The sequence below is a fragment of the Erpetoichthys calabaricus genome, chromosome 5, assembly GCF_900747795.2.
Source record: "Erpetoichthys calabaricus chromosome 5, fErpCal1.3, whole genome shotgun sequence".
NCBI lineage: Eukaryota > Metazoa > Chordata > Cladistia > Polypteriformes > Polypteridae > Erpetoichthys > Erpetoichthys calabaricus.
The window spans coordinates 170,592,975-170,615,304 of NC_041398.2; the positions used below are offsets into that span (position 1 = coordinate 170,592,975).

General features: G+C 38.8%; 1 protein-coding gene across 3 annotated transcripts in view; it reads right to left on the reverse strand.

The window, feature by feature from the left end:
- The window catches only part of lnx1 (ligand of numb-protein X 1), a 282,952-nt gene that overhangs the window by 15,755 nt on the left and 244,867 nt on the right, over window positions 1-22,330 (reverse strand). For all 3 annotated transcript variants that reach the window (XM_028802221.2, XM_028802223.2, XM_028802224.2), the window contains 3 exons: window positions 20,792-20,929; window positions 13,875-14,052; window positions 6,308-6,533 (listed from right to left, as the gene is read on the reverse strand). In XM_028802221.2, the coding sequence (XP_028658054.2) occupies window positions 6,308-6,533; window positions 13,875-14,052; window positions 20,792-20,929 (542 nt within the window). The remainder of the gene's footprint in view (window positions 1-6,307; window positions 6,534-13,874; window positions 14,053-20,791; window positions 20,930-22,330) is intronic.

The window sequence follows — 22,330 nt, forward strand, 5'->3', positions numbered from 1 at the left end:
CCTAACCAGCATGTCTTTGGACTGTGGGAGGAAACCGGAGCGCCCGGAGGAAACCCACGCAGACACGGGGAGAACATGCAAACTCCACGCAGGGAGGACCCAGGAAGTGAACCCGGGTCTCCTAACTGCGAGGCAGCAGCGCTACCACTGCGCCACCGTGCTGCCCGAGTGATGGTATGTTTTTTCAAAATGTGACATGCTATATATTTTCCACATGAAGACATATCAGAAAAACTCAGAAAGTACATGTAAGGTCTTGGTTGTCAAATCATCCCATTACCTACTAAATAACAGGCAAGCACATGCAAAATTAATAAGTAAAATACTTTTATACAGGAATAAAAATTAGTCTTGTGTGAATGGCACAAATTTCACAGAAAGCAAAACAAAATTTATTTTGCAAATTGTTTTGCAAAGCAAATTATGAATACAATTTTGCACGAATTGTTTTGCCCATCACTACTAAGAACAGTTTTGTCTCACATATAGTTTCATGAAATTGCCTCTAAATTTCATTTGTCATATGATTTTTCCAATTGCAAAATTTGAAAGAAAAAATGTCAAAATGTATTTTTTTAAGGTTTTTGAGGTGAAAAGAAAGTGATATTGCTCCGTATGGGATATTCTGCATCCAAAACTGCTGTCTGCTTCCTCGATTGCCCTCCAATGCTGCTGCTTCTCTCATTGGGCTTATGCACTGCCCGCCCTGCACCACTCACATCAGAGGTAACCTCATCTGTGCTCAGTTTCCCCAACTCCATAAACTGATTCAAGCCAGGATCTTTCTAAAGACTCACTGGTGTACATGCATCCAGACCAGTGGAATTTAGCAGAGAAGCAGCTCCACGATGCTTGCAGGTACATACTCTCTATCTGTATCCCATTTGCTCCTGAATAAACTGCCATGTCTTTGCAAATGGGGGAAAACAAAGTTACAAATCAGATGAAAACACATGTGGTCACAAATAAAACATTTTCTGAATTTTGTGCAAAGTGAAACCTCAATTGTTGTTGTGATTTCAAATTTGCATAGACAATGGGAGAACATTCAAAACTCAAAAAATACAACACTTTTGTGAAAAATCAAACCAAGGCCATGTATAGTTGTGTGTGTGTATGAGACACCACTATCTGCTGTGCCACATTGTCACTTGTCCCATCTCTGCAGAAAGAAAGGCTTTCTTTAAAGTCTGGTACCATAGCGTTGTCAGATGTGGTTATAATATGAAATGTGGCATCCCACCAAATTCATGCAGGCATTTTGGTCCTAATCAAACACTGCTTAACAATTAGGTCTTTAAATAGAACTGATAAAAATGAAACAATTAATTTGACTTTGCATGACTACATCAGGCAGAATCTACAGTTGCAAGTCAATAACAAACGGAGCACAGCTTGCAGCAGACTTGGCTAGAACACACTTTTGTTCAGTAAAACGCAGGCATACATTTCAGCTGAACACAAATAAACAAGTAAAATGCTAACATCTGTGTGGGACAGAAGGGTTTTTGGACAATATTCTGATTAGAATCGCTTAAAATCAATAACCTTCTTGTACAAACCATTCAAGTGCACCCTCAGCGCGTGTCATGATGTCTTTAACTCGACGAGGACTCCTGATCGCAGCTAACATCTCAGATGTAATCCATGTGAAGATAATTAAATCAATTTCAAAGTTTCAGTTGCACTAGTTCAAAGGCAGCTGTTCCGTGATTAAGTAGGACTCAAAATGTTATCATGACTTTGGTCAGACTCTAAATATACTGTACGTAAATATTAGGCAAGCCCAAGTTCTTTCCACTAGACTAAATAGGCCTTGCTTTTTGTACAATTCCAGAAGTGTTTGGAGTGTACTTCATACAGTGTAAATCTGAAAAGTCTGCTCTGGGTGGTCAGTTATCTGAGCAGCTTAATCTTAACAGGTATTTCATACACTTGGACGGTAATGCAAAGTCACTGGCCATGACATGGAGTACAAATACTGCCCCGCAGGGTTATTCCCTGGCACTTTACTTGAGTTTCAGCAAAATATAACATCAATATTTGACAGATTACAAGACTATTTACAGGCTCAGTATCAGTCTACTTCATGCAAACCAGCTCAAGTACCACACCAGCACCATTTTTAGGTCAATTACCTGCAGAAAAGGCTTCAAACGAGAGGAATGGTTTGATCATCGCAAACTGAAATAAAATCACAATCGGAAATATTACATTGTCTGTTTAGTCTTCCATAGCAGCAAAGTGCTTTCATCAAATTGGCTGGACCAAGTCATATCAAACTAACACACCAAAAAGACAGGTCCTAGTTTAAGGACTTTAATTTGCACATGCTGGTAATAATAATAAATAATACTAATAATAATTCATTACATTTATATAGCGCTTTTCTCAGTACTTAAAGCGCTATCCACACAGGGAGGAACCGGGAAATGAACCCACAATCTTCCACAGTCTCCTTACTGCAAAGCAGCAGCACTACCACTGCGCCACCTGTGAGGTAATGCCCAACCTAACCCTATTACTGCATTTTATTATGTCATCAGGTGATACAAAATTGCATTTCAGTTATTGGACTAGTGCACCTAGTTAAACCTTAAATATGTATGATTAGAATGTCAGAATTCCGTAGTGCTCACTTTTATAACTGTGAACTTCAAGGCAAACCTGAAGGCAAATGTAAAAAAAAAACAAAAGTCACATTCTAGGGAAAGTTTATAACAATTGATAATTTGAATCCCTTTTTGGCTAAATAAAGTCAATTATGAATACTTCAGAAGCATGTGGAGCCTTTATTACTGAAAAAGAGGTCAGAATAAAATTTTGATGGAACTCCTTTACTATTCTGGTTACAAGGCTGTTGTCATCAAAGCTGCTTTTCTCTGTAGGATCAGTGCTTTAGTTGTGGATGTTATGAAGACAGAGTCTGATGTTTTGTGGTCTCACTGTGAGACAGAAAAGTTAAGATGAAGCTGCACAGTACAACATCTCGAAGAGACCTGGCTTTCAGCACACTGCCAAATGAAACTATAAATGTATGGGCAGCTCACTTCCGTTCAGCTAACAAGCAAGTAAATGTTTACCTCTGTTTTCTGCAACAATTGCGTGCATTTTCACTTTCAACTTCTTTTTTTCAGTTTTCTCTTTTAAGTGGACTCATAAATATGACCTTAACTTGGACCATTTTATATGGACTGGTTATTTGCAGACTAGAAAACCATCAGACCAAACTAGTCAAGTCAAGATAAAAGCTCACCGTCATTCAGCCTAGATATATATATGACTAATATATCACAAAATTTGTGTTTATGCATGTATGGGAACATTGAATAGTTTGTTGAGACTGTTTTACATTTACATTTATTTGCTTAGCAAATGCTTTTAACCAAAGTGACTTATAAAATAGATCAACAATAAGTAAACATAAGTCTTTGAAACAAATATTATGGGGCAATGTTACAAGAGTGATCATCACACACAAAGAGCTCCAAACCAAACAGAACAGGACAGGTCTAGTTCATCTTTCCTTAGAACCTATCAAAGCCATTGGGCAGATACAGTGGAACCTCGGTTCACGACCATAATTCGTTCCAAAACTCTGGTCGTAAACCGATTTGGTCATGAACCGAAGCAATTTCCCCCATAGGATTGTATGTAAATACAAATAATCCATTGCAGACCATACGAACTGTATGTAAATATATATATTTTTTTAGTTTTTAAGCACAAATATAGTTAATTCAACCATAGAATGCACAGCATAATAGTAAACTAAATGTAAAAACATTGAATAACACTGAGAAAATCTTGAACAACAGAGAAACTAACACTGCAATAGTTTGCGCTATAGTGCTACCAACTGCTGGCTAAAAACGCTTTTTTTTTAATGAGTTTTAAGCACAGGGAAAAAAAATGAACATTTGAAAAAATCCGTAATTTAATAAGCCACCAAGAAAAGTAACATTACAACAATGCACGCTACGAACCGATCGCTGTAAACAGAAATGAAAACAAAAACAAGCCCAGTGCATTCTTTAACTGCCTTCTCTACCTTATGAGTCCAGCCCTCTCTTTCACTTGCGCTGCCTGTGTGTGTGCGCGGCTCTCTCTCTCGCGCTGCCTGCCTGTGTGTGTGTGTGTGTGTGTGTGTGTGTGTGTGTCTCTCGCTCTCTCTTGCTTGCTGCACAGGAAATGCACAGGGAGAGACTGAACATGTACAAACCGAAAGGGAAACTGGCTTGTTTGTATACAGAGTGTGTGAACCGAGGCAAAAGTTTGGCAAACTTTTTGGTCGTAAACCAATTTGTACGTGTACCGAGACGTTTGTGAACCGAGGTTCCACTGTATTCATATTCATTGTGAGGATTAACTGAACTGAGGGTGGCTTTAGCTTGAGAAGGCTGCTCATTGCACGTGTGGATTATTTCTGTGGGTACTCCTACAATTTCCTACATCCCAACCAAATAACGGTCAGTCAGTCATCTTCTAACCTGCTATATCCTAACACAGGGTTATGGGGGTCTGCTAGAGCCAATCCCAGCCAACACAGGGTGCAAGGCAGGAAACAAACCCTTGGCAGGGCACCAGCTCAACGTAGGGCACAAACACCCACACACCAAGCACATACTAGGGACAATTTTAGGATCGCCAATGCACCAAACCTGCATGTGTTTGGAGTGTGTGAGGAAACCAGGGCACCGAGAGGAAACCCACACAGACACGGGGAGAACATGCAAACTCCATGCAGGGAGGACCCGGGAAGCAAACCCAGGTCTCCTTACTACGAGGCAGCAGTGCTACCACTGCAACACCCTACCAAATAACTGGCAACTTTTAATTTAAGTGATTGTTGGTTTTGCCCTATAAAGGACTGGCACATTGACTGGGGTTGGCTCCCTCTCCCACTGCTTATGAAACATCCCTTAAAATGCTTGTGCTAGATTATTGTCAAATCAGCACTGCTTCAGTGTGGGGTTGTGCATAAACCAGCCATGGTTTGGTTACAATTGTATGCTTGATGTTGCTGATGTGGACTCTGCCCTCTTGATTAACATGTGATTAGGCCAGCTCAGGGAATGGACAGATGTATTGAACTGACTATAGCAACACTTGCTTTGCCTAGAGCAGAACAAAAATATTAATGAGATGAGTGTTTTCATTTACTCTACATACCATAGATAAATCTGAAATGCACAAGATTAGGTGTTTAAAACACCACATAGATTGAACAACAAAGAACAGAGTACAGCGACTTAAATGAAATGAATTCTGGGATTGCCTGAACAAGACCGTATAATCCATGTAGCCTTCTGATGATTTTATTCATTTGATTTGATTCATGCTATTTATGCTTTATCTGATTTCTAATTAGTTAATGTAGGCACTAATACATTATATGTTTCTACCATTTACATACTGTGTGATTGTGTGCAATGTGTAAACTATTCTCATTTATTGCTGCATCCTTATCTAATGTGTGTAGATTTCTCATATCCACAGTATATAATAACACATTTTCATTTCATGTATGAGTTGCTAGAAATAAATGCAATTACTTGAGAAGCCCTGCTAAATTCTCTAACTGTAATTAGAGTGCATTTGAAATATCAGCACTTTTTGTATATTATTTTAAAATATGCTGAATATTAAAAGGAAACAATTTTATGTGCCTAATTTATTTGCCTGAAGGACCCTAGATTTTACAGGCTGCTGAAAACCAGTGAAGTTTCCCATCTGTTCCTAAGAGAACCATAGGCACATTGTTTTGAGGCATGTTGACAAAAATAATGCACTGCACTGCAATATATAACCTTCTAGGGCAAATAATGAAAGTCATTTTTAACATTTTCGAATTTCTGTGCTTCTTAACAGCATTATTAAGAAAAATGTACTTTCCTAATCTGAGTGTGGATTCACGTAATGGCGTATAAGAGTTAAGATGATAATGTGAGGTTAAAAATAATTGTGACAATGAAAAATCCCTCACAATATGGGTGATGCCAGATTTTGGACTACTCTGTCAGGTTTCTACCTTGTGCCAGATACTTCTGGGATAGTGTCTAGCTGTGACCCTGGAATTAAATTGGTTTGGAAAAGTGACTGATGTGCAAAGTGTATGGAAGTAAGTGATGGGTTTAGGATAGATAGAGTGATCATGGGTTGTAGACACAGTGGCCTAAGCAAGGCCACTTCTAATATACTGTAGAGGAGACTTAGATATTCTGCATTTTGACAGTGCATTCAGGTTAAAGGTGTAGTATTGGCAGGGTGTTAGGATGCAACAGCATACTTTTTTCCTTGTGTTCACCTTGGAAGTTGGATCCACATGATCCAGGGAGGGGTCCAGTCGTCACTCACTGTGTGGTTCTCATTGGAATCTGAAGGCATGTGGCCATATGCTTCATTGTGCTCCCAGTTATTCAGTTCTAGAGCTTTGATAACCACTGGTGAAGACGTGTTCTTCAAGTTGGCCACTGCTTCGCTGCGTGTGACTCCAGTCAATCCAAGGCCATTGACACTCAGGAGAATGTCACCTGCAAACAACAAAGACCAAAACTGATTTGCTTTAGGAAAACAACCAAGATATATACTCCAAAAATAGTCTGGATTATAAACTCAATCAACTACACCATCGATAGGCAGCATAGTGGTGCTATAATAGCCTATACTGATTCTCTGTGCAAGAGAGGACAGAGCCAGCTATACTTCCTTAGAAGACTGGCATCCTTCAACATCTGCAATAAGATGCTGCAGATGTTCTATCAGATGGTTGTGGCGAGCGCCCTCTTCTACGCGGTGGTGTGCTGGGGAGGCAGCATAAAGAAGAGGGATGCCTCACGCCTGGACAAACTGGTGAGGAAGGCAGGCTCTATTGTTGGCATGGAGCTGGACAGTCTGACATCTGTGGCAGACCGACGGGTGCTCAGCAGGCTCCTATCAATTATGGAGAATCCACTGCATCCACTTAATAGTATCATCTCCAAACAGAAGAGCAGCTTCAGCAACAAACTGCTTTCACTGTCCTGCTCCACTGACAGATTGAGGAGATCGTTCCTCCCCCAAACTATGTGACTCTTCAATTCCACCCAGGGGGGTAAACGTTAACATTATTCAAAGTTATTGTCTGTTTTTTACCTGCATTTTTATTACTCTTTAATTTAATATTGCTTTTTGTATCAGTATGCTGCTGCTGGAGTATGTGAATTTCCCCTTTAGATAAATAAATACATAAATAAATAAATAAATAAGGAAAGGAAGAAGGAAAGAAAAGAAAGAAAGAAAGAAAGAAAGTATCTGTCTGTCTGTCTGTCTGTCTGTCTGTCTGTCTGTCTGTCTGTCTGTCTATCTATCTATCTATCTATCTATCTATCTATCTATCTATCTATCTATCTATCTATCTATCTATCTATCTATCTATCTATCTATCTATACATACCTCTACATACCTAACCCTGGTCACTGCCAGGGTTGCATTTAAGGTTGTCCCTGTTCCTGCAGTTTCCCTTAAAATCCCAGAGATGGAATTGTTGACATGATCGATGATTCTGCGTTGGTTCAGTGTGAACTATTGAGATTGTGTCCTTTGGGTGTACTCTATGGTGGACTAATGTCCCAATCAGAGTTGTTTGTGGCCTTGTGCCTAATTCTGCATTGGACACAAGGTGAGGATCACCCCTTATAGCAACCGCTCAGGGACACACCCACATTTGCGCATATTTGTCTTGACATCTGCTTGTCTTGGAGAGTTGTGACTGTTTAATAGATTCAATAATTTTCTGTAGAGCAGCATATGATTGGGTGCCATCGTTAGTGTGCTTGTTTTATGGATGTAGCATCCTTGTTTTGAATCTCATGCCTAATCAGTGTTTTGTGGAGGCTGCATGTTCTCCCTGTGTCTGTGTCTGTGTGGGTTTTCCTCTGGGTACTCTCATTTTACTCCCACATATCAAAGACTTGCAGGTTAGGGTAATTGGTGATGCCACATTAGCCCAGTGTGTGTGAGTGAGTGCAGGAGTGCACAGTGATGGATCTTGCCTTGCATGTAGTTGTAGTATGATCACGAGTACAAAGTACAGTGAAATTGTTACTTGCATGTCTGACCTGCATGCAACATGTTGCTACTCTTTGGTGCTATGATAAATAAAATTGCCTTAAAGTAGGAAACAACTTTTGATGTAGTAAAAAATGGAAATCTGTGTTGTGCTCTTTACTACAATTTCTGTAAAACAGGTTATAAAGTTTGTGTTCAGCATTTGCTACAGAGTGTGCTAGTTGAGGATGCTATTTTTTTTTTACCATTAAGCAAGAATGTGGGATTTTTGTTTTGGTGAAAACAGGAAATCTTAGTAACATAATACAATGAATAACACTATTATATTGTGAGGAGCAACACACTGGTTGCTTAAATGTTTGAAAATAATGTGGAAAATACACAGAGAGCTTTAATACAGTTTTATTAAACTGCTGTAATGTTGCCTTTTCATTGACCCTGACTGCCTGCCAATCTGAGGTGTAGCTCCATAAATAAATATTCATAGCCAATCAGAGCTTTGCAAGCGGTACCTCAACCAATCAATTTAAATCTTTGCAGAGACTTCTAAAACTCATGAACCTTAGTGTTCAATGAAATATTTCAAAACAGTATATTGCTGATCATTACTGAAGTAACAAATCATTAATATAGGAACATCAAAATTGAGAAATAAAAGGAATTAGCAGGAAAACAATTTTGAAATATCACATCAAGAAAGTATGATGTTATTACAATGATACTGGAAAAGCATAAAAAAGAAAAACATTTAAGCTTCAAACTGTACAATGTATACTGTGGAAAATCTAGAATTATCAAAAAAATTGTATACTGTTACATACAGTTTACACAAATCAATCAAAATAAGACATATGCAGTGGTATAGGTTATGTAAAAAAAAATTAAACAACTAATAAACATTTGATAAAAGTCAAAATAAAATTATATAAGAAACAATGAAATACAATTTAAATGAAAATATAATGAATCAAATGAAAATGGAATGCAGTCAAATCAAAAGAAAACAATAAATCTAAAAAAGCACTACAATAATATAAAAAGTAAACTATAAACAACCAATACAAATACAAATATGAAAATCAAAACATTCAATGGAAGAAATGCTGTAGAAAGCAGTCACAAATGTTAGAAAAATATGACAATATGGGAGAAACATAAGAAACAGAGGAACAAGTGTGGTGGGCTGACAGGCTGTTACTGTTATACCAGCTTTTTTTTTTTTTTAAACACTATTAAGTCAATGAGCCCCTGAAGCAAACTGTAAAAATAGAAATGTCTGTGTTTGTGTGCATAGTAAGTCACCCACTTCAAAAAATACAGCCTTTTTGTTTGCTTGTTTTGTTAAATATCTTGGCTGTGGTGAAGTTTTCTAAAAGTACATCTGTGATTTTAAATAGTCCCTTCTTCAGCTGCCACCATCAGCAGGCACTTTAAAGAGTCTGAAGGATTATACCACAGCACAGTCCACAAGATTTCAGACCAGGTGAATTTTGAATCTGAAGCAATAACAGACAATTCAAATATATATGAAATTAATTAACTTGGCTGAATGTTAGTTTTCCCATTATTCCTATACTTGTATTTTCTGAAGCCATGTTTTCTATTAAGTGGTCACTAGGAGTTGCTGTATATCTTGGTCCAAACAGGTTCAAGGTTGCTAGTACCTAAATGGGCAGTATAGACAGGAGGCTGAGGCTTTGGGCTTTGACCCCTAGTTATGCTGCTTCATTTCTAGGCTCTGACTCACTGTGTGTCTCTGAGTGAGTCACTTAACCTGCCTGAGATCTAAAAGTAAAATCTGCTTATGAAAAGTTGTAATTTCAGAGGTGCTTTTGCAATGGATGCTATTCTAATATAGAAAGGTGATAAATAAAATCATGGCTTTTACATTGTGTGTACTGCCTATAGCAGTAATATTAGTTGATTGCCATTTTTTATCCTTATACAGTATACAGCATGAAAATTAAATCCCCATACAATACAGTTGCATATGAATTGGCACCATTTTCCTTTTTTGTGATACTTCATTGCAACAGAAATTTGTGTAAACATTTGTTTATTCACACATATCCTGCTGGTAGCAATACGGTATCTCACTTCTGAGCTCTAATAATTTAGTACAAAAATACAGTATGACTACAGTAAAACATGTTTTATTTTGGTCCTCGTTAATACACTGCACAGTGTTAGTAAGACACACGGACACTTGACGGCCATTGCTAACTTGAAGTTAGAATTTGAACTTGAAGGAGGTGTGCTTTTGTGCCTGTTCATTCCAAACTGAGCCACAATTTTCAAACATTAGCAGTTGTGGACACGTATTATAGCTAAACTAATATTCTTAAATCTGCAGGAATGATGTGCAGTAATTAATTCTGGGGTGAAGGATTTTTGATCTAATATTGTTATGCTTGTGTTTCAGTTTTAATTTGCCTCTTTTACAAAGTATGTATGAACCTAGATCCTGTTAAGGGCAGGGTGACTCTTAAATCAGATAGATAGTAGAGATGAACGTATTTATTGAACCATTTAATTTGTACTAAACCCAACTCCAGTTTTCTAGTCATGTAGGCAAACCTCATCTTATAACTTAATATGAAACAGACGATGCTATGTCTGCCTCTTTTGTAGCTTCTTGCATGGAGACTGAGTCATCTACAAAATAACCTTACTGTATGGAGTTTGCGCTTTACTTAAAAGTATTGATGCACAGTATACACATACTGTACATACTGCCGATATTGTTGGGTATATATAAAACCATACTTGCTGAACTTTAGGAGCAGTGTAAGGGGGGTTGTCTACTTAAGTTAAGGATCTTCTGTATTACCTATGAAAGGGTGGCCATTTTTAACCAGGGAGATGACTATGCATCAATGTCTCATCATATATATGAATAAACGTTCGATTCTTGACTCACCTGCCAACCAAAGAATATTACAAAATTCCAGGTGGCTATTGCAAACATCTGGTGTGTCATTGGATGCTTGTCTGAATGAACATGACAGCAAGGATTTACCAGAAACAACAAAACAAGTAGGGAGCCTTTTAAAATAGTCATTTTGGTCCTTGAGGCCTGTATGTGTCTAGGAGGCCCTCTGCTTTCACATTTTTATTTACAGGCTGGGCCGCAGTCCGAGTCTTGTAGTATGGATCAAGTTCATCTTGAATATTTTGCAGGAATTCAAGTCTTCCTGAGCAAACATTGGTGTTCTACTACAAGAAAATATTCTTGAAAGTAGTGGAGGCTTGAGTATGAAGTAAGCGTTCAGGATGGAAAGCTTGACTAGTCCAGTGGAGGAGGCAGCTGAGCTCAGCATTGTGGGATGCTTATTTAGCAAACCATTGAGGACTGGATGGAAAAAAAATGACTGGACTCCTCTGAAAGCAGCAGAAAGGGCTCCTGAACAGTATTAGCACAGTAACCAAAGCTTCTGCTGTATCCTGAAAAATGTGCCTGCAGTTCATGGGTGCAGCATTGCCTCAGCACACTGGCGGACAGTGGAATGCATTTTAAAGTGATCAGCATAATGGGCCTAAAAGAGGATGGACACTAAAAATGTATTAAGCTGATGGAATGGTAGACAACAAGGGTAAGTTAATGAAGGGATGCTTGTGATTTGTGTGCAGAAACTGAATTGAAAATAACATTGTCAGTATGAAAAATCCAGTGCACAGACCCCCAAAGGACTGACGTAACATGTATACAGTGCCCAGTCTGCACTCTATGACAAGTGATCAACAACAAAATGAGAGCTACTGTATTTTGTTGGTAAAATTAACATCAAAGAAACACGTTCTGAATCTCAATTTACATTCTGGTAAACAAATCCTTCAGATTGAAAATGTGAACTGGGTGCCCTAAGCCATAAATGATGCTTATCACAAATACAAATCTGTAAAACTAAGTAATGGAGTAAGCAGGTAGCTTCTTGCAAAGGCCAAAGTAACACACTGATGCCCACCTATGCATTTCACATAAGCAAGAATATGTATCCATTCATCCACTTCTCCATTTTAAAGCTGGCTTAATCCAATTTTAGATTCGTAGGGAGTCTGCAGCATTGAGTGCCAATCGCCTCCATATCTCACTTCTGCACATGCTCACAATAGGCCCATTTAGAATGATGAATCCTCCTAACTTGGACACCTTTGACACATGGGAAGAACACCAGAATGCCTAAGAGGACCTCATTTACAGGGGATACATGCATACAGAAAAAGGCAGTCAAGAGAGTGAACTTCAAAGCTTTTGTCCTGGAGATGTGAGGCAGCAGCTCTAAACACCATGCCACCATATCATCTTCCAGCGCAGGAGCAACTGTATGCTTGAAAATAGCAAAGCATTTTGATTAAGAGCTGCACTAGGAAGAATAGCCTCCCAATTGTTTCTGTTCTAGTTTTTTTTTTTAATTAGAGATTAGTTTTCTCAGCTAATTTTGTGAGCAGTACATGATTAGCTACAGCTCGTCCTCTGAGCAATTTGTTTCTGACACACCAAGATCATTCTGCATCAAAGTTGAACTCAATTCATACGTTTGGGAGTGTGGCTTACACTGTCACAAATAATTAAATCCTTAACGCCAAAAAAGGTCCCCACTGAGGGACACATTTTCACAGTAATTGTTCAACAATGTAAAGTCACTGATTAGATTCTTTGAAATAAATTAATCTGAATCAGGGTATGGCACATTTCCAAAATTCTGGGTTTCATATGCATTTCTTTAAAGAAGCACTTTGGACCATCTACAGTAAGTTAATATTCACACATCCAGTCATTCTGCTGCAAAACATTCCTATCTCATTTAGGAGGATTAATGTTGAAAATTATATATTTCATTTATTTCAGGGTTAAGGTACACTTTACATTGTGGGAGTTAATTTGGTCCATCAACCATTGCGTTCCTGTCCTTGTTTTCCTCCATTAAAATCCCCTTAGGATTATTTCTCCCTTTTTGGCAACCCATTAAAGATTGCTTCCCATGGGTAAGAGCTCCAAAATCCACAAATGGTTTAAGGCGATTTTGAAAGTGGGCAGATTTGTTTTGGTGGCAACTTGGATGCAGCAACACTTATCTTTCATCAATCCTCCCATTCCGTGAGTGCAAGTGAGTCAGATCACTAGTCCATCACTGGGTGCTGGCCCACACAGCTACAGTCAACTTATACTGGGCCAGTTGTAGGGTTATACACCAAAAGTCGGACTTGCATGTACATATGAATATTAAATATGATGCCAGGGTTAGTGAGTAGAACTACCTTACCTTCAAATGTCTGTCTTCATTACCTGAAAAAAATCTCATTGCACAGTTTACAACGCTCTCTGCCATTAGGAGGCATATCAACTTTCATTCAAATTTAGTATTGCCGATCAACTTCCCACAAATGTTTGGCTTATGGGAGAAAAACCTGCAGAAAGATGGGGAAAATATACCAAGTCCTGAAGACAATGACACTAGCAGGAATGAAGCTATGCACCCTTGAGCTGAATGCCTGAAGGTCTGGACCACCAGAGAACTGATCATTCACTTCCTCAGGCAACACAGGGGTTGCTTATACTGTATGATAGGAATTCTTGCATAAATCTTTAAGTAGATATCTTCTGTCTTCCTGTATGGTTGACTATACAGGACATCAACATAAAAGCAAAATAACTTTTTTTTATGGTTCTATTAGAAGACGAGCAATATTTTTATATGAAATCTAAAAGGTCCTCCACTTCCAATGAAAACAAATTGTGATTATTCAAAGACTAAAAATACAACACATTTATTTTTTGGAAACAGGGGGAAAAAAAGGCTCTGAATTATCAGAAAGTGCCTACCTTTTTTTATTTGACCATCCATTCCCACAACTCCATCAGGATCCACACTAGTAACGTAAATAGGCAAATGTGTACCATGGATTGACATGCCACCTGCAACTGTCATACCCAGCGACTCATGTGACTCTTTATTCAGACTGACTACCTTTTCACGGTAGGTCACGCTGTGATGAGTGCTCTGGCAAACAAAGAGAAAAACATGAGAAAAAGTGCGAAAAAGAACAGGCCTTTCAGCCCCACGTGGCTCTTCAATTCCAATTCACTTAGCATATCTAAAATCCTAGGAGATCCCCAATGTGCCTACCTTCAGCCGTACTACTGAGAGACTGGTTTCAAGTACCTACAATTCATTCTATCAGAAAATATTTTCAAACACTGTGACAATTACAACCAAATCAAGTCATCACAGTATGACAACCTAACAAAGCATAGATTTTGGGAAAAATGCTTGGGGCAAATACTGCCTGAGAAACAGTCTTTAACAAAAGGAAAAAATGTGTCTTAAATTGTATGTTCAATTTGAAAAAAAGCTCTTACAGAGCTGAAAGCTACGGTACAAAGAGACAATGAAAAACTGAAATAAGTCAGAGGTGCTCTATTCTTGGACAAAGTACGAAATGTGTATGCTGATGTAGCTATAAATACATATATTTTAACCATTTAGTGTACCTATTTTGTCAACCTACAAAGGCACATAAATGTGTATTTTATACATATAAACACATATAACATCACACTGCATATGTATGCACACACATACGATGTAAAAACATACTTTACACACAGTACTGTGCAAAAGTTTTAAGCAGGTGTGAAAAAATGCTGTAAACAAAGAATGCTTTCAAAAATGGAAGTGTTAATCATTTATTTTCATCAATCAACAAAATGCAGTGAATGAACAAAAGAGAAATCTAAATCAAATCAATATTTGGTGTGACCACCCTTTGCCTTCAAAACAGCATCAGTTCTTCTAGGTACACTTGCACACAGTTTTTGAAGGGACTCGGCTGGTAGGTTGTTCCAAACATCTTGGAGAACTAGCCACAGATCTTCTGTGGATGTAGGCTTCCTCACATCCTTCTGTCTCTTCTTGTAATCCCAGACACACTCGATGATGTTGAGATCAGGGCCCTGTGGGGGCCATACCATCACTTCCAGGACTTCTTGTTCTTCTTTACGCTGAAGATAGTTCTTAATGACTTTGGTTGTATGTTTGGGGTCGTTGTACTGCTGCAGAATAAATTTGGGGCCAATCATACACCTCCCTGATGGTATTGCATGATGGATAAGTATCTGCCTGTATTTCTCAGCATTGAGAACACCATTAATCCTGACCAAATCTCCAACTCCATTTGCAGAAATGCAGCCCCAAATGTTCAAGGAACCTCCACCATGCTTCACTGTTGCCTGCAGACACTCATTATTGTACCGCTCTCCAGCCCTTCGACAAACAAACTGAAAGCCAAATATTTCAAATTTTGACTCATCAGTCCAGAGCACCTGCTGCCATTTTTCTGCACCCCAGTTCCTATGTTTTCATGCATACTTGAGTCACTTGGCCTTGTTTCTACGTCGGAGGTATGGCTTTTTGGCTGCAACTCTTCCATGAAGACCACTTCTGGCCAGACTTCTCTGGACAGTAGATGGGTGTACCTGGGTCCCACTGGTTTCTGCCAGTCCTGAGCTGATGGCACTGCTGGACATCTTCTGATTTCGAAGGGTAATAAGCTTGATGTGTCTTTCATCTGCTGCACTAAATTTCCTTGGCTGACCACTGCGTCTACGATCCTCAACGTTGCCCGTTTCTTTGTGCTTCTTCAAAAGAGCTTGAACAGCACATCTTGAAACCCCAGTCTGCTTTGAAATCTTTGTCTGGGAGAGACCTTGCTGATGCAGTATAACTACCTTGTGTCTCGTTGCTGTGCTCCATCTTGCCATGACATGAAACTGTCTTACACAACCTCACCTTGGTAGCAGAGTTTGGCTGTTCCTCACCCAGTTTTAAGCCTCCTACACAGCTGTTTCTGTTTCAGTTAATGACTGTGTTTCAACCTACGTGTGACATTGGTGATCATTAGCACCTGTTTGGTATAATTGGTTGATCACACACCTGACTATAATCCTACAAAATCCCTGACTTTGTGCAAGTGTACCTATAAGAATTGATGCTGGTTTGAAGGCAAAAGGTAGTAACACCAAATATTGATTCGATTTAGATTTTTCTTTTGTTCGCTCACTTTGCATTTTGTAAATTGATAACAATAAACAATCATTATTTATATTTCTGAAAGCATTCTTTGTTTACAGCATTTTTTCACACCTGCCTAAAACTTTTGCACAGTACTGTATGTACAATAGTGTGTATAGAATGTGTATTGACATACAGTATATGAAACAAAAAGAAAGGAAAAAGGTTTAAAAATCTTAATATCTAACATACCTTTTAAGTCAGTAAGATATATACAGGTATAACTCAGACATATCCAAATCCCACTCTTCAAACAAACAGATATTAAGAATGGGGGGCGACTATAGTTAAAGATCTTGTGTCCAACAATTACAACAAGGGTGTGCATTATTAACTGACTGCCATATATTGAAAGCCTTTTTAGTTGTTTCAAAAACTATGAATGTAATTTTCAGTAAAGGTTATCCTTCTCATATTGTAATGTAAAGAAAAATAGACTTGCTCAACAACCTAAGACTGTGCCTTATTTTACAAAAATAAGACTTGATTACATCTCTTTGTCTCTGAAATGTACAAAGTAATGTCATGTCTTCATTTGTGGAGGCAGACCCCCAAAGGCAATCTTTAGGTGCCTACCTACTCTTGAGGCAAAGTCACAAACTAGACTGTCTTTTGTGTGCTCATTTATTCTACATGGTCATCCCTGAAAGATGACAATGCTAAGCATTTGGAAAGCACAACAAAATTTGACAGGTAAAAATCTGCAAGGCCATTGGGGGGATTAAAAAAATGGATTTAATTCATTGGAACAAAAATGTAAAAGTAACAAAATACTATTTATTTCTGACATATAACCTTTTTTTTCTTCCATTCTGTGGCTCTCAATATGAAAATCTGAAGTATAGTCCTATTTAGTTTCACCCAGTGCAACTTGTTCCATAACTTGATTAAACTTTATATCCTTTTCTATAAAGAATCATTCATTTGAAATATTTTTAAAGGCTATAAAGTGGGTCTTAGCAGGTCAGAGGCAGCACGCTCCCGTGACTCTCGTCTTGTAGTCTGGCTTACCCAGTAACTCAGTCCAATTAGTCTGCTACTCCCCCTAAAATATCAAACTATTTTTATTTTGTCATTAGTCACAGTGGCAGGCTATGTGTATGTGAGAGTTGACAACCAATAAGCACACAACAGGAAGTACAATGGATAGAATGTATCAAGAGGGATAAAGAACGTGGGTATTTTGGATTACTCAGACAGAAGAGAGAATCGTCTGTCTGATGGCTTGTGCTTGTCCAGAATGGAAAAAAAGAAATAAAAGGGCCAAGATTGTAGTTGAACGCATTTGTACGGCGCCAGCACAGTCAGGAAGCACATTATTGACTGTCAGAAAAAAGAAGGAGCCTGCAGTATTTTGAAAATGTGAAACTGTGCTGGAAGGTCATCATAGAGTCGTGTAATTTGTCATCCTCTGCAGTTTCTAATTGTGTAGTCTGATATCCTCAGGTGACAAGATCAACAACTGCTGTCATTCTTTTCAAGTAGAAGTCAAATGATGTGACACCAGTTTAAAAAGCATGTTCGAGCTAAACTTTCCATCCTGAATTTAAACCTACCAACCAAGCCTTGGCATGGGAAAAAGTGAGAAATTCAGCTAAGCTAATGGAAAGCTCATGCTGCTCAGAAAGTTATACTTCTTTTTCAGGGTAGGTAAGAAATGTCACTCTAGCGCTCAGTGTAACCAGTTCCCTCCAAAGTTCTGTTACAAGAAGACCTATCTTCTTACACCAGTGTAGCAGGTTTGTGACATGTTTACTGCAGGTCGATCTCTTTCTGGACTTGAACATATGACCTCATGGTTATCAGCCTAGAAGTGGAGCAGAACGAGTGGCCGAACCTGCTGTGTTCAAGGAGCATTTTAACAGTCCACTATGTTATAGATGATTTTCAGTGTTGGCTGGAGCTATTAATGCATTAAGGTTCCCTGACGGCTTATAAACTGTTAACTACAGACAGTTCACCAAAGTATTATGCCTTAACAGAAATATTAAACCATGGATTTATGTGATTTAAAAAAAAAACTATATTATACTCATCAGAGTATTTAAATTATTATTACTATTATTTTTTATATATTCATTGATGCCAGTAAGTTTTAAATTTCACCCTAGAAAAGTTCTTTCCTGATTTCTGGGCAATTTGGAAAATATAACTGTAAGTGTGAAATAGCAAGATTACAAAGGAGTGCTTTGTGCTAGAAATCAGCTGGTCATTCAACTAGAATGGAAGTGTATCATTTTAGCAACTCATAAGGGTAGCTCTTTTATTTAATTACTACTTACTCCATTACGTGGTTAACACCCAGAAATGTCAGCTTTCCAGGTGAGCCAGCATCCTGTATATGTGGTATAGTGAAATTTCCAAAAGGATTTTTTTTTTAAAGCCCCAGGGATCCATCCATGCCTGTTGCCTGATGCTATTACAGCTTGCAAAGAAAATTAATTCTCCTAAAATGGGAAAACATTCCAGTTGGGGTAAGAGGTTACTTACTGGAGATGAAATTTTGTCAAATTCAGGAAAAGAAGCCATGTGTCAGTTTTCTTCCTCTAGTTTTTCCACTGTGGAGTTAGAGGCAATCAAAATCTATTCTGGCAACGCTGGGTATAAGACTGGTACAAACCAAGGACGGAATGTGCATTCATGGAGTACGCTGAAAGATGTATAAATGGCCTGAACACAACAGTTGCAAAACAAAGTGGAAAGGCAGCAAGAAGGTCTTAGCTCACCATCAATTGGTAATTTGCAATTTTCCCAGCTCTCTTATCAGTTTTGCATTTCTGGCAAATGCTCTCCTTGTACAGAGGGTTCTCCATTTGGACTATGTCCAGGCTAAGCGATGTGCTCAGGACCACACAGGGGTTTAGAGCTGCAGCCTTTTGGCTTTAGTCCCAGTTGCTTAGGCTGCCATTTCTGAGAGGGGGCCTGTTTACTTAGGCCTTCAATTAATGCCTGTCTTGGCTGGCCTTCCTGCAGTTACCAGTTCATCCTTGTGTGGGCATACCTGCTCCTTTGTGTAATCCTTTGATGTGAAGAAAAAGAGCAGCAACTACATTTGTAAGGCGGGTGGCCTAACCAGATTGAGACTAAAGCGAACAGGAGCAGTTTGTTTTATTCCTGAATGTTTTCCAGCATAGTGGTTTAGTGGTTAGCACTCCTGTCTCACAGCTCCAACAGAACTGACTTGAACCCCATACTTGGTCACTGTCTTTCTATAGTTTGTGCATTCTCATGTCTATGGAAGTTTTCTTTCTAAGTACTCTGGATTTACTCCCACAACTCAATGTATTAATTGGTCACTCTTGGGCTATGTCCCTTTTAAAAATGCAGACATTAGCATCCATTTTTGCTTTTTGTCCACTCTACCCTTAAGTTCTCATCCCATAAAAACAGATACTTTTGAAAATGCTCTCCAGAACCATATACCTCTAAAAATGCTGGTTTGACGTTGTAATATGAAAATGGAGACTCTAATCATGCTCCAGTTGGTTTGTACTTATTATAGCCCTTTGCTGATTGGGTTCTGCTCATTACAAAGTCTCATTTTCTGATTGGTCTTCCTTCACAGAAGGAAACCATATTCCAATACAGTGGGCATAGAAGAGCTGCTTTCCATGGTGCTTTTTGTGTTGCTCACCTGTATGCATCTAAATTGAGTTTTGTACAGCATGAATGCTACATACATCTGGAAAGGTAAATAATTTACCGGCCGCTACAGTTTTATAATAAATCCCCTGGCTGGTGGCATGCACAGTGTGGGCGAATGTCTATGTCATATCTGTTTTCAATTGTTTCAGTGTGGACAGAGATACTTTCAAAAATGAGTAAAAACGCTAGTGTGAATGGAGACTGTTTTGGTTTAAAAACATTTTTAATACAGAAACACAGTAAGCCGTTCACCTCAGTTAATTTTCCTACAGTGCTCTGATTTGACAAATTACAGGATTAGTACGCACAAAGATACAGATTTGTTAAAACACACAGAAACTGATTAATATAAATGGAAGCCAGCAATATGTGTCCATTAATTCATTGCTGAACTATGGCCAGCCGACAGTAGTGAAGACGTAACCTAAAACATGTCCCTGTGTGATGAACTGGCACGCTCTCTAAGTTTGTTTTCCACCTTGCACACATTGACTGCACAACAGGGATGGCCCCTGTGACTCTGATTTGGATGTAAACTGTCGCATTCAAAAAAATTTGATCTCAGAATTCTAAATAGACAGGCCTAGGAGCAACGACAGAGCAACACTACTACATCATAGCTCAACATTTCATAAATCTGTAAGTTTTGTTTTGTCAGTCATGTAACTTCCATCCATCCATTATCCAACCTGCTATATCCTAACTACAGAGTCACGGGGGTCTGCTGGAGCCAATCCCAGCCAGCACAGGGCGCAAGGCAGAAAAGAAACCCCCGGCAAGGTGCCAGCCCACCACAGTTCATGTAACTTAACACCTGTAATGTTTCCTGTATTTAAGTGCTAAATAAAATATTGTAACAAATATATTGCTTTGCAGCACTTTAAATGAGTAAGTGCATAAAAAATACTGTAAGATATAGACTGCAAGTAACAACAGCTCTCTCCTGCTTTGCATCATCTCACTAAGTCAAACCCGACCTTGTAAATGGGCTATGGTGACCAGTGCCAGGGCTTTGGAAGCTCACCTTTCCAGCATTGTCATAGTCTTCAGCAGGGTAAGGCGGCAGGTTGCCATTCATGCTCCAATGGGCTTCCTGTAGGATGTCAGGGGTCAGCTCTCGAGTCTGCCTGGAAACTATAAAGTGAACCCGCTCCTCGCTTGCCTGCGTGACAATAGCCAGATGTTAGAGCAGTCTTACTTACCCAACAATAAAAAGCAGCCTTCCAGGTTCATAAAGCACAGTGCTGCTGGGAGCAATTAAATCTTATACTCTGTTCAAGAGAGTTCAACCTCAACAGTTAACAAAAAACATTCAATAAAATAAAAAATCAATTCATTAAAAACTTTCAAAAAGGATATTTGGCACTTGTGCTCAGTCTAACAGCTTTTTTTCATAGAGACAGAAAATGGCATTTTTTCCACTTACACTTTATAAATACTTCTCATGTGCTCATTTAAAAGAAAAAATGCTCCAATATTACTGAAATGTTTTTTAAATCTGTGCTCTGATTTACCTGCTGGAAATTTCCTAAGCTGCTTGCTTCCTGCTGGCAATCAGGAATAAAAATGGTTGTAAATTTCAAAGCAAACTCTTAATTGACAGCAGAATGGTTTCACTGATGGGAGTTTCAGGGCTTCAGGTTGGCTGCTCAGATGTGGCTTGCTGTAGATGTTCAGGCAGAAAGTGTGTTGTGGTTTATGGTTTCTTTCAGACTTTCAATTATTCCATTAGTGCTGTACTGTTTCCATTAATTATAGAGATGTAAGGCACTATATAGAGGAAAGCTTCGGCAATTAAAACAGTGACAGACTCATCTAACATCCTGGATGTTGTTCCTCTCACGGAGATACTACACAATCCTCCTCTCACCTACATGGTTTTTCTCAGAGAGCCCGCATGTCCAGAGGCATGCATGTTCTGTAAACTGGCCCAGGCTGGGTTTGGCAATAAGCATTGCACTCCATCCAGGGTTGGCTCCCAGTACTGATGGCACAGACTCCAGTAAGTAGGTCTAAGAATGTTATGCACAGTAATTATTAGATTCATATCTGCCTTAATTATTCTGAGATGAGGTGAGGTTGGGAGCATATGGTTATAGCACATTGCCAAACCAACCACACGATGAACCACCTGGATTGGGACCCAAGTGCAGTGGTTCACACCTCAGCACCACACTGGAACAATGGGAGGTTTTTTTACGATGGCTGGAGTGCCAATCCTGCCACCAACCTTTCAGTTTTCCCTGTAAGTTGGAGGACCTGCTTGCAGGACTGGATGCAGATTAACATCATATCCAGGATGGAGCAATTAATTATTGTGTATGCAGTAAATTCTTTTTGACTACTTTTAAAAAGTCTGAATATGAACCTCATATCTCGGTTATAATCAGAAACATTGGATGAAATGACTAATCTATTAAGAGGTAGGCATCAGATACAGAGAGAGGTACAGAAGAACTGAGGAGGCAAAATCAAAGATGTAAGTCAAAGAATGTTGCCAAAACAAGAACCTAAACTAAAAGTGCCTTTTAGCTTCCAGTACCACTAAAATAAAAGGAATCCA